This window comes from Crassostrea angulata, chromosome 6 (genome assembly GCF_025612915.1).
Source record: "Crassostrea angulata isolate pt1a10 chromosome 6, ASM2561291v2, whole genome shotgun sequence".
Lineage (NCBI taxonomy): Eukaryota > Metazoa > Mollusca > Bivalvia > Ostreida > Ostreidae > Magallana > Magallana angulata.
This window is the reverse complement of record NC_069116.1, coordinates 35,636,426-35,650,017: the sequence shown is the minus strand read 5'-3', so window position 1 is coordinate 35,650,017 and position 13,592 is coordinate 35,636,426. Positions and strand designations below refer to the sequence as shown.

The 13,592-nt window shown below is 33.7% G+C and overlaps 2 protein-coding genes across 8 annotated transcripts in view; one reads left to right on the top strand and one right to left on the bottom strand.

Annotated features, from left to right (window-relative positions):
- The window catches only part of LOC128187905 (uncharacterized), a 403,124-nt gene that overhangs the window by 28,970 nt on the left and 360,562 nt on the right, over nucleotides 1-13,592 (bottom strand). The window contains exon 10 of one of the 3 annotated variants that reach the window (XM_052858589.1): nucleotides 1,667-1,707. The exons of 1 other annotated variant lie outside the window; for it this stretch is intronic. In XM_052858589.1, the coding sequence (XP_052714549.1) occupies nucleotides 1,700-1,707 (8 nt within the window). In that variant the 3' untranslated portion in view covers nucleotides 1,667-1,699. Of the gene's footprint in view, nucleotides 1-553; nucleotides 2,937-13,592 lie in introns of those variants that run through there. One more of the 3 variants, XM_052858587.1, reaches the window with a different exon arrangement.
- Nucleotides 1-13,592, top strand: part of LOC128187903 (helicase domino-like) — a 200,057-nt gene that overhangs the window by 177,474 nt on the left and 8,991 nt on the right. For all 5 annotated transcript variants that reach the window (XM_052858581.1, XM_052858583.1, XM_052858582.1 and 2 more), the window contains 3 exons: nucleotides 340-538; nucleotides 5,146-5,288; nucleotides 5,381-5,458. In XM_052858581.1, the coding sequence (XP_052714541.1) occupies nucleotides 340-538; nucleotides 5,146-5,288; nucleotides 5,381-5,458 (420 nt within the window). The remainder of the gene's footprint in view (nucleotides 1-339; nucleotides 539-5,145; nucleotides 5,289-5,380; nucleotides 5,459-13,592) is intronic.

Here is a 13,592-nt window from a genome sequence, read left to right as displayed (position 1 = left end):
TCAAACCCCTAAATAGAAAATCGTTAAACTTTGTAGGTATTTAGGACACAATGTTTAGATGTGTACAACTATTCCAACATTTTTCTTGGAATTTTCAACCCTTTTTGACAAAATGTTGATTTGATGATTGTTTAGGAGTTATGCCCTTTATTAAATATTTTGGGTATTTATCATATATGTACCCAGCCATTCATTATATGTAGCGTTGTCAAGTAATGTAGGAGTGTTGGATATGTGAGCTTGTTCACTTTTTCTTTCATTCTCAGTAGATAAGCTGAAATTTAGGAAGCAAGGTTTGACAAGTCTGATGTTCATACATTTCTTCTCATTTCTTGAAAGACTGTTGCTGGCTCACTAACACCAGCCAATATTAGGACTCAGAGAACTGCAGCTCCCCTAACAATACAAGAGATAACCGCAATAGCCTCACAGCCCCAGGTCACTACCTCCATTTCTACTGGTCAACAGGTAGCCAGGCCACAACTGCAGACTACTGTAACAGGTGCCCAACTGGCAGCAGTTCAAAGATCTAGCACAGGTATGTTATGTATGTTTATCGAACTTTGTTCACTTTATAAGTATGGTTATAAGTATGGTTTAGGACAAACCCTATTAATTTTCAAGGAATTCTGTTAAAGATACGTGGACCATTTGCATTTTTTTTCCAACGAAAACGTGAAAGCCTTAAAATTATCACAGATTCCATCGACTCTAGTCCCCTGCTTTTAACCACTAAATTTGTACGTTGTATTATGTTTATGTATAGTTGACTTTTAATATCAGAATTTAAAGGGTCATACTTCTTAAATAATTATGATCTATATTAATGAAAATTGCATGTATAGTATCAAGCATTCGGCGAATTCTACTACTAGTATTTACGCACACATTACGCTTCGCACTACTTTGTTTACTATGCAGTGACGGCTTTGTGTAAATCATTTTCATTTTTTAATGCATTTTTCTTGAGGTTTAAACTTTTATACAGTGACATAATTATTCAATCATCTATTATATACAGTCACTTAATTATTCATTCATACTTTAATGCTTAAATAATTTTAATCGGGAAGTACTCTAGCCTCGCCTTCTATAAAAGTAAAGTTAAGCTACATAAGTATTCGGAAAACAACAAAACATTGCAAATTATGCTATTTGATGCATGTTGTAGTTTCGGCATAACATTGCCTTATTTCATAATACTGACAGTTTATATCACATGCCGATCTTTTTTTTAAAAGGAATTACCGGTAATACTTTGTTTCTGTAATGTTTACCAACAGCTTTACAATTACAGCGCCTTTGAACTTGTATGTGAATATGGCATGGAATCCCAATCCTGATTCAGATAAACCTGTGCTAGCCTGGTTCCCTGAGCTAACCATTACGCACAGGAACCAGGCTAGCTCATGCGCAGGCTGAATTTTCCCCATAGCATCCGGTTTAACCTCGCTTATATATTTTCTGCGTGGACCCTGAAGTCCACGAAATTTAGAAAGAAATCTTTATGTACAACTTGACATAGACATTTCCGGTTCGTAAAAGTAAACATTTCCTGTCAACAACTCTATATTTTGTTGGATTAAGGCTTTGAAAGGTAAGAAACAAACGTTTTGAACAAATTTAGAGTTGGAAGGAAGTCTAAATTGAAAAACTTAATACGCACCTGTTAAGAGTCGCCGTGGTCTATAGCTAGTGGTCAGTGTACTGGAAATGAAAAAGATAAGCCTTATGGTTGTGGGTTCGAAACTTGTCATGGTCATTTTTCATTTCGTTTTTTTCTTGGGTCATAAAATAATTTTTATGCCCCACTTCAAAGAAGGGAGGGCATATTGCTTTGCTGCTGTCTGTCGATCGGTCCACCAACAGTTTCCGTTCATTTTCTTCCCAGTGGATGCACATATTGAAATGAAATTTGTCAATATTTTCGAGGAAAAATTTCAATTATTTGCAGTTTCCCTTCATTTTTATGGCGTCGAGCGAAGTTCGAAAGCCATCTAGGGATCGTACGTTCGGAAGTTTGCAAATTTTTAAGGAGCCAAACAACTCAAATAAGTGCAACGTTTTCTTATGTGTTTGAAGAAAAATAGATGACATACTTCAGCTTCAACAGAACTGTACGTCAACAAAACGAGTTGGCAGATACGAAATGGTTGATGTCTTTGAATATGTTCATATTTTATTGTAAACAATATGTCTTGGTTTCAGCGGACGAATACGCTTGCACGGAGACACATGCGATAGTTAGGCCTACATACTCAAATTGGTTATGAAATATACCAGCCTGCGAAACAGATTATTTTGTATCCATATCGAATATTGACAATGCACAAAAGTTTGATCTTTTAGAAACAAAACTTCCTACATTGAGCGATAAGTATATCTACAACCAAATGTTATTTTTAACCAACTAGTGAACTACTTTCACTTTGTAAACAACGTGAATGGGTGCCTTTCGTTTATCTACCCCTGATCTTTTCGGCTCGTGTCATTTGGACCCATGTGAATTTTAAATCAAATTGATAATAAGAGACAGTGTGTTTATCAGCAGTATACAAATTACAATATATAGAATTAAACACAATCATAATTTAAATATTTAATTCTATATGAATAGAGAGAAAAAAATGTTTAACTCCTAAGATATTTCTAAACTAAGGCCAGCATTTTTTTATTTTTAGGTTTACGAACCACAAAATGATAAAGTTCCGTAGGAGGAGAAAATAAAAAAAAAAATAAAAATCTCTTTTGACCTACAATTTTTTTACTTTTAGGTTTACGAACCACAAAATTGTAAAGTTCTGTAGGAGAAAAAAAAACTTTTATGACATCATCTTTATTCTAATATTAATATAATGAATGACAACTTCATGATAGTGGTGTGTAACTGCATCAAGTGTAGCATGTTAAAAGTATGTCATCTGTGTAACATATCTCTGAAATAGTACAATAGAATATTAGACATACAGCTTTGATATTACATGTACATATAGCAATGTCAGGGGTGTGTAATTACAAAATTTGGCCACAAAGTTACTAGCCCAAAATTCAAAGTTACCAGTCAAACTATTGTCGGACATGTCAACATTTCATTTTAAAAAAAACAACCTAAATTTTATGTACATAAAGTAATAATGTTTTCTCCTGTATGATACTAGTATATAATTATTAATATACAAAATATTTATTACTTTCATGTTTTCTGCAGTTAAAAAATATTCAACCTCATTGATCTCTCACATTTTTTTTTTTACAAAATTGGTTTGGGTGTTTATATGTGAGAAAACTCAAACATAACATTGTGAATGTGAACAGACTCTATGAAATCACTGCAACTATATGTGTGCATGTATTTTATCCTGTTGAATTTCCATGTACAAAGTACAACTATGCAATTAATTATGTAATGGTATATTTTAATTGAAAATGACGGAAAATGCACAAACAATAATATGATTTTTTTTTTAATTCACTAGGCAGGTCACTTTAAAATGTGTTCATGAGAATAGTTACTGCAGAATATCTCTAATACATCTCTCTCTCTCTGTCTCTCTGTCTCTCTCTTTCTCTCTGTAAAATTTTTTTTTTTAAAAGCCAATGAATACATATGCCAATTCAACACAAAAAGAAAGGGAATCATTTTACAGTGATGTACTTGAAAACAGCTGCACAGGTAACTATCGAAGCCATGTTCAGTGAGGTGTGACTATCTCGTCTAGCCACTGGTCAACACTGTCGGTAAAACTTCAAAGTATGAAACTTACAGCAGAGTGTTTGTAGAAGCTTCTCTGAAGAATGTAGCACGAGAAAAAGATGCGTAAGAAAGTTTTAGGCTATCATGACACAAAAAGAGCAGATTTTATGCCTCTGTGATAACAATGACGATACACTTTTCCTACTAGAAAAAATTTGCTGTCGGGGAGAAAAAAAAGATCTTTTTTGTAATTTTATTTTTTTTCTAAAAACTCAGAAAACCGAGCGGCGGGTTTGTAAACCTAAAAATAAAAAAATGCTGGCCTAAGATTTTTAATTAACATTCAATTTTTTTTTAGAATTAGGTGAGTCAATTTGTAATGAATTGTAATTTAATTTAGTTATGTGATAAAAAAAAAAAAAATTATTTTTGAAAGTTGACTAATGTATTTGTCTTTATATTTGATTTTAAAAAGTAAGTATAATTGATACCAATTTCTAAATGAATGGTAAATAACCAAATCAGAATGATTTTTGAAAACATAAAAAAAATCACACTTAATTTTAATATTTTTATTATTCTAGTTGACTGCGTAAAATCTATATTAAATTTTATTTTTGTTAAATTGACCGCCCAACTCCATTTTTATAAAATTAATCTCCAGCAAACAACAAGAAAAGTTGGTCTCATGTTAAGTACACACATTACTAAGAGTTACAAAATCATATTTTGTTTTCAGGATTTTTTTTTAAATCTACAGTACCTAAGTGTACATTTGATCAATGAAGGAGAACCATAAATAACACAAATAAAAAGTATATGCATTTTTGTAATAGTGGAGATTATTTTGACATTTAAAAAAAATTATTTAGATTTTTATTCTTCAAATTAACTTTAACTCGACGCCATTGTGGCCTTTCAGGCCTTTGATCTTTGCAATGAATTCACATATTGAAATGAAATTTGGTATACAGGTTTATCATAATAATATCTAGGTCAAACTTGGTTTTGGGTACTATTAAGCAATTTTCGACAGAGTTATGCTCCTTGAACATAGAAAAATTTGCAGTTTCCGTTCACTTTCTTTGCAGAGGATGCACGTATTGAAATGAAATTTGGTATCCAGGTTTATCACAATGATATCTTGTACCAATTTAATTTTAGGTACTATCAAGCATTTTTTGACAGAGTTATGCCCCTTGGACATAGAAAATTTCAATTATTTGCTGTTTCCGTTCATTTTCTTCGCAGATGTTTCCAAGGGAGGGGGGCATAAGTGTTTTACAAACATCTCTTGTTCTCTAATTACTCTTTAGTATCAATATTTTGGGAATTTTTCTATTGCCATTAAGAAAGATTGAAAGGCATTTGATTGTTCCATTAACAATTTTTTTGTTAGACAGTTTAAAATAAAAAAGATAACACTGATATCAGTTATGTGTGAATTGTAGGTCAGCAACTGACACAACAGACAGTTACGAGGAATCTGACCCCTCAACAGTTGCAACAGTTACAACAGAGACAGCAGAATCTGATTAATCAACAAAAGCTACAGAGTCAGCAACAACTCAGAATGCAGAAACTTAATCTTACAGTTAGTAAAACAAGCAGATTCTGTGATGTACACTGTCTTTTCAAAGTAATGAAAGTAAAGACAATTGCATTGACTTGTAACTTTTTGTCTAGCAACAACAGTTAAAGCAGCTCCAGCAACAACAACAAGGCAGGGGTCCAAAAGTGATTGCCTCCGGACTTGTTGGTCAGGTATGTTCAATGTGTCTTGCACAACAAGTTGCAGGGTCAATGTTTTTGATTCATCATTCAGTCAATCTAAGTTTTTAGTTCACCTGAGCTGAAAGCTCAAGTGAGCTATTCTGATCACATTTTGTCTGTCATCCGTCTGTCTGTCAACTTTTTACATTTTGAACTTCTCTTAAACCACTTTGCCAATTTCAACCAAATTTGGCACAAAACATCCTTATGGGAAGGCGTATAGAAAAAACGATCTTTATTCATATTTCATAATTTATCATTAAATAGTGATTTTTTGTTTATTTATTGCTACATAAATATCTGAAGTACAAATCATTCGAGTCACGGGTAATATGGGTTCTCATTTACTACAGCACATCCACATATATTTAAAAACATGATCTGAAAAGTTTTCATTTCTGATTTTTAATTGGTTCAAAGTTTAGCTGTAAATTAACTTACAAATCAAAAGATGTTCTATCAAAAGGGTTTTAACCCATGTTTAGCTATAATTTATTTTTAAGACGTCGAGCTCGGCAGCCTTCTAGCAATCGTCTGGATTGGCAATCGTCCATAAATTCATGCTCTGCACCGCCTTTTAAATGCGCATACAAAATAAGTTCCTTAAAGTATTAAACGTATTACAAGATTTTTTTTTCCATTTATTCAACTAAATTGTGTACAAAAAAAACAACTTTGCCTCCCTGGTTATTGACAACTCATTGCATAAAAATAAATTTGCTTAATCAAGAAATGGCGGATGAATACAATCAGGCCTAGGTGTAAAGATTCACTAAATACTATTTTAGTTTATCGCTTACATTTTAATTGGAGACCGTGCCCAATAGAAATATCATTTTAGATGTAAATTTATTTGTTATTGGGCATAGTCTCCAAAAAAAATGTAAGCGATAAATGTATCTAGTGATTTTGTTGCAAAAAATAAAAACGATAATGCAGTTGGTTTAGTCAAGCATTTTAGATAGCACGTGTTGTTGATTTGTTTGTAAACAACCATACCATAGAAAATTTTGTTTCATTATTGAAATGAATAAATGTATGTTTTATTATTATAATTAGGGACACACTGTTAATGCATTCAAATTATGAACCTGTGAAAGTTGTTCAAATTATTTTTGAACTTTGAAATTTCTTCGATTTTTGCAACTATGATGAGTTATTTTATTATAAAAGCACCACTACCTATTTTATAAGAAAATATACTGATTTTTGTTTTTAAAGCAGCAGAAAACAGATTTCATATACTTTTCTATTCTAAGTCTAACATTATTTGATATTACTATTAGTACAGAAATTCAAATTATTGATATCATTCTAAGTAAAAGAATGGTTTTAATGTCTCAGGTTACGAGATCTCTCTCTCTCTCTCTCTCTCTCTCTCTCTCTTTCTTTCTCTCCCCTGAGAATCACTTAAAGCTATGTAAAGTCCATTATGTACCCAATGTTTCAAACACTTTATAAATATAATCAAAATAGTACTACCACGAATTGTGTGAACATTAATAGTTTACAATGTTTAAGAAATCGGCAATGCAAATTTAGTCGAAAAACAAAAAAATGATTAAGGTCTAAGAAAGGAAACGTAATTAAAACATTTTTGTAACTGTTTTAATAAAAATACCAGTTTTAAATCATAGTATATGTTATCTAATCCCATATAAACAAAATCTAGCAAAATATTGAACTTATCTGGTCAGCAATGATCTCCATCTGTATTCATCGCAAGACATTAGGTCAATAAGATGATATGGAAGTTGCACGATACGGTATGCTTTTTTGTCCGTTTTGAGGCGGGTCTTGCATAAATTATATGCACGGTACGGTTCATTTTGTGAACGATACGGTTCGCTTTGTGAACAGTATGGTTCATTTTGTGAACAGTACGATATGCTTTGTGAACGCTACATTTCATTTTGTGAACGGTACAGTTCGTTTCTTGCACGGAACGGTACATTACGTTTTAGAGGTGTTGTACTACGTTTCAGGGTCTGTAGGATGATGTAGAGAAAAATCTTTAAAAATTATCTTTTGAAAAACCTTTCACCTAGAAAAGCTTTAACTTCAGTGAAAGCAATCTCACGTAGTGTAGATTCAAATTTGTTAAAATTATAATCTTCAGGAGTAGGGTGGGGCCAAATTATAGGTCCAATTTTACAACGGAAAACACAAATTAAAACTGAATGTAACAGGAAATTAACTTGCTGGTTTAATTCAGGTCTTCCGTTTCCAACTAAAGACCTTATTGTATTGTTTCGTTTCTTCTTCCCTATTATAATTTTTTTTCTGTAACGTTTTCTCAAAAACGCTTCAGCCGATTTTAATGAAACTTTAAGGAAATTATTATTATTAACCAATTTTTTGGTCGTCACTTCTGGTGCAGAGATATTTAGGATTTTATGTTTTTGCTTGCATGTTCACCGTTTTTCTCAAAAAGTATCAGATAGAAATTTCAAATTTTCAGTGATGGTAGATAGTTTTTACCCACAGTGCTTTTCGCATATCCGAACATTTGCATAACTTCCGGTTGTCACCAGAAGGAAATGAGAAACCTTAATTTTTAACTGGGTTTTCCAACGGAAAAATCCGGTTGTTAAAATGGTGAAAAGGGTGGGCGGGCGGCTGCCAAAGGGTACCCTCATTGTACGGATAACTTCTCCTACAGTTTTCAAGATAGAATAATCTTCTTTTTCAGATCAATTGTACATATATCAGAGGTGTGCATATTCCAAGGATTTTGATTTCCGATAATTTATGGAAAAAATACAAGCTTTTGAACTTATTCATTTCTTGGCAAAATATTGCATATAGGGTACCATCATTGTACGGATAACTCCTCCTACAGTTTCCAGATGGAAAGATCTTCTTTTTCAGACCAATTGTACATATATCAGAGGTGTGCATATTGCAAGGATTTTGATTTCTGATAAGTTATGAAAAAAATAACAGCTTTTGAACTTAGTCATTTTTTGGCAAAATATTGCAAATAGGGTACCCTCATTGTACGGATATCTCCTCCTACAGTTTTCAAGATAGGAAGTTGTTCTTTTGCAGATCAATTGTACAATTATCAGAGGTGTGCAAATTGCAAGGATTTTGATTTCTGATAATTTATGAAAAAAACAACAGCTTTTGAACTTTTGGCAAAATATTGCAAATAGGGTACCCTCATTGTACGGATAACTCCTCCTACAGTTTTCAAGATAGGAAGTTGTTCTTTTGCAGATCAATTGTACAATTATCAGAGGTGTGCAAATTGCAAGGATTTTGATTTCTGATAATTTATGAAAAAAACAACAGCTTTTGAACTTTTGGCAAAATATTGCAAATAGGGTACCCTCATTGTACGGATAACTCCTCCTACAGTTTTCAAGAAAGGAAGTTGTTCTTTTGCAGATTAATTGTACATATATCAGAGGTCTGCATATTGCAAGGATTTTGATTTGTGATTATTAATGGAAAAAATACCAGCTTTTGAGTCATTTTTTGGCAAATATTGTATATAGGGTACTATATTTCACTTGATACGGTAGGTAGTGATTATCTATTCAGGGTTGACATTGATTATGGATACAGTTCACATAAAAGAAAACCCAGTTTGCTGTCACATTGACAGCTTTTTCACTTGTTCAATTTTTTTACTTTAATTTTTAGCTCAAGTGAGCTTTTGTGATCAAAATTTGTCTGTTGTCTTTCGTCGTTGTCGTTGGCATTGGAATTGTTGTAAACTTTTCACATTTTCATCTTCTCCTCCAGAACCACTGGGCAGATTTCAACCAAACTTGGCGCAAAGCATCACTTGGTGAAGGGGATTCACGTTAGTTCAAATGAAGGGCCACACACTCTTTAATGAGGAGATAATTCAGAATTATTGAAAGTTTGTTGGCATTTTTCAAAAATCTTCTTCTCAAAAACTATGAGGCCAGAAAAGCTTAAAAAGGCGTTCTATGAAATGGTTAAAATGTCCGGCAGGCGGGCAGGTGGCTGCCAAAAGGGTACCGTTACTGTACAGATTACTCCTCCTACAGTTTTCAAGATATAAAGTTCATAACGATACTTGAATGATAATGTATACAAATTCAACCTTAATTAGAAGCAAGTCTTCAGATTTTATTTGATCTATTCACACATTTTATTGATGAAATGTTTTTTAATTGTGTTACAATATAGCTAAATTACAAATAAAATCAGTATCTGTACTTCTGTGTATTATGGAGGTAATAGTCCAACCCTTTGACTAGTGTTTGAAATAACCGTCCGCCCGACTTCCCGAGACGCACAACTTTTGGCACGGGTTATCAATATTGTTTGTATGAACGTGGCAGAACGCCCGACTGGGTGTGGATATGTTTATCAAAGTGTATATAATATCGGAATCAGTTTTCAGAATTTTTAACTGATTCTTGTCACACTATCGCTTTCCTTGTATGGTCATTTAAAAAGTCAAAACAAGCGTTTAATTCACATAGACAATGCTTGACATGTGAGAATGGTTATGTTCCTAGTCAATGTAGGGTAATCTCAGCGAGATTCTCCTAAACTTCTGGTGATTATTATGATAGAAGTACGCTGAATTATATGGACTCTTTACTTGGAACATCGTTTTAATTCCCTATCAACATAAAATGTTAGTTTCCTGCCGTTAAATGATTTAAATCCCAGAAGTTTCAGAAGAGATGTCCGTCAAAACTTTTAGTCTTGATGAATCTCACTAAGATAAGTGGACAATAACTTTACAACCACAAACAACTTTATGACAAAACAAAATTGAATAACTGATTTTTGAATGTTTTACTTGCAAAATTAAAAAAAAATAAACAAATGTCAACTATTTCCCCTAGGCAGATTGAATTTTTACAGGGCTGACAAATTATTCTAGCTGTTAGCCCCGAGTGTCTAGCTTATTTTCTTAACAAGTTTAAAACGCTGCTTTGACCAAATTACAACAGTCATGTAGAGGATCTTATTAATTTGGAAGATAACTGTAGACAAATGTATGATTTTTAGCTCACCTGAGCTGAAAGCTCAAATAAGCTTTTCTGATCACATTTTGTTTGCTGTCCGTCTGTTTGTCTGTAAATTTATCACGTTTTCCACAACTGAACCAAATTCAACCAAAGTTGGCACAAACATCGTTAGGCAAAGGGGATTCAAAGTTGTGAAAATTACCTTTTTCAAGTGGAGTTAATTAGGAATAATAGAATTGTTTTTTTAGTAAATATCATTTGGCCAGGAAAGCTGAAACTTGTTTAGAAGCATTCTCAGGTAGTTTAGATTCAAAGTTGTGAAAATCATGACCCCTGGGTTGGATAATACCATAATGAGGGGTCAAATTTTTACACAGGAATATATAGAGTGAACCTTAAAAATCTTCTCAGAAACTAATAAGCCAGGAAACCTGAAACTTGTGTAGAAGCACCCTCAGGTAGTGTAGATTCAAACTTGTGAAAATGGTGATCCCCGGAGCAAGGGTGGGGCCTCAATGGGGGTCAAATTTTTACATAGGAATATATAGAGTAATCTTTTATAATCTTCTCAGACACTAATTAGACAGGAAACCTGAAACTTGTGTAGAAGCACCCTCAGGTAGTGTAGATTCAAACTTCTGAATATGATGACCCCCGGAGCAAGGGTGGGGCCTCATTGTAGGGGGGGAGGTTCAAATTTTTACATAGGGATAGATAGAGTAATCGTTTATAATCTTCTCAGACACTAATTAGCCAGGAAACCTGAAACTTGTGTAGAAGCACCCTCAGGTAGTGTAGATTCAAACTTGTGAAAATGATGACCTCCGGAGCAAGGGTGGGGCTTCAAATGGGGGGTCAAATTTTTACATAACAATATATAGAGTAATTTTTTATAATCTTCTCAGACACTAATTAGCCAGGAAACCTGAAACTTGTGTAGAAGTATCCTCAGGTAGTGTAGATTCAAACTTGTGAAAATGATGACCCCCGGAGCAAGGATGGAGCCTCATTGGGGGTCAAATTTTTACATAGGAATATATAGATTAAATCTTATCTATAATGCAGTCTTCACATTCTCTTCTCCCACACATGTGGAAAAATAACTAAATGCTTGGTTAAAATGTCCATGAAGCCACCTACCGAATTTTGAAACTTATGGCCACTGATGTTTTTAGCTCACCTGAGCTGAAAGCTCGTGAGCTATTTTTATCACATTTTGTCTGTCGTCCGTCCGTCAGTCTGTCCGTAAACTTTTCACGTTTTCAACATCCGTCCGTCAGTCTGTCCGTAAACTTTTCACGTTTTCAACATCTTCTCAAGAACTACTGGGCCAATTTCAACCAAACTTTGCACAAATCATCCTTAGGCAAAGGGGATTGAAAGTTGTGAAAATTACACACCCTTTTTCAAGGGGAGATAATTAAAAATTAATGAGAAATTTTTAAAAATCTTCTTCTCAAGAACCATAAAGCCAGGAAAGCTGAAACTTGTTTGGAAGCATCCTCAGGTAGAGTAGATTCCAAGTTGTGAAATTCATGACCCTTGGGGGTAGGGTGGGGCCACAATGGGGGGGTCGAAGTTTTAGATAGGAATATATAGAGTAAATCTTTTAAAATCTTCTTCTCAAAAACTAATCAGTCAGGAAAGCTGAACCTTTTGTCGAAGCATCTTCAGGTAATGTAGATTCCAAGCTGTGAAAATCAGGATCTCGGGGGTCAGGGTGGGGGGGGGGGGGGGTCAAAGTTTTACATAGGAATATATAGAGTAAATTTTTATAAATCTTCTTCTCAGAAACTAATCAGCCAGGAAAGATAAAACTTGTGTGGAAGCATCCTCAGGTAGTGTAGATTCCAAGTTGTGAAAATCATGATCCCCGGGGTAGGGTGGGGCACAATGGAGGGTCGAAGTTTTACATAGGAATATATAGAGGAAATATTTAAAATTCTTCATATCAGAAACTAATCGGAATATATAGAGTAAATATTTAAAATTCTTCATATCAGACACTCATCAGCCAGGAAAGCTGAAACTTGTGTGGAAGTATCCTCAGGTAGTGTAGATTCCAAGTTGTGAAAATCATGATCCCCGGGGGTAGGGTGGGGCACAATGGAGGGTCGAAGTTTTACATAGGAATATATAGAGGAAATATTTAAAATTCTTCATATCAGAGACTAATCAGCCAGGAAAGCTGAAACTTTTGTGGAAGCATCCTCAGGTAGAGTAGATTCAAAGTTGTGAAAATCATGACCCCTTGGAGTAAGGTGGGGCCACAATAGGGGGTCGAAGTTTTACATAGGAATATATAGGTTAAATCTTTTATAATCTTCTTAGTAACTAATCAGCCAGGAATGCTAAAACTTGTGTGGAAGCATCCTCAGGTAATGTAGATTCCAAGCTGTGAAAATCATGATCCCTGGGGGTAGGGTGGGGCCACATTGGGGGTGTTAAAGTTTTACATAGGAATATATAGAGTAAATCTTTAAAAATCTTCTTCTCAGAAACTAATCAGCCAGATGATTCTTTATAATTGTTAAGACTTTGGCTCCAGGACAATTCTTTGGCTTCACAAGAAGGTTCAGAGTTTGATGTAGCTTTATATCCCATATATAAACAATTGTTAAGGATCTTTTTGAGAACTGCAATACTCAACATGTGATATGACTATAAAATCATCCTGTTAGAAAAGGGACTAATGATGATAAACATAAGAATATCCAGGGGGGGGGGTGGATTTTATTTATACAGGATCTACATGTATTATTTTTTGTACATTGTCCACATTGTTTGTATTATAACTCCATTAAGCTGATTTTATCATACCTATTGTTCCTCAGGTCAGCGATGCGGCCCATGGGCCTCTTGTTTATTGTTAAATCTGTGAAATATTTGTTTAAATTTGAAGATACATAAGTAATCATTCAAACTGAACTTAAATATCGGTATGTTGCAAATATTTTGTTCATGCTGTAGGAGCTAACACAGGTACACTATCAAGGCAATTATAGCGACGACTGCTCTCCAATCAAACACCATATTTTTTTTACTGATTTCTATATAATAAAGCAATTTTTTAAAGAAATTAATCACAATCCTTTATTTTATGTATTTTAACATTTAAAGGCCATTTAAACTTGCCAGAATGAAAGCCATCACATTAAGAG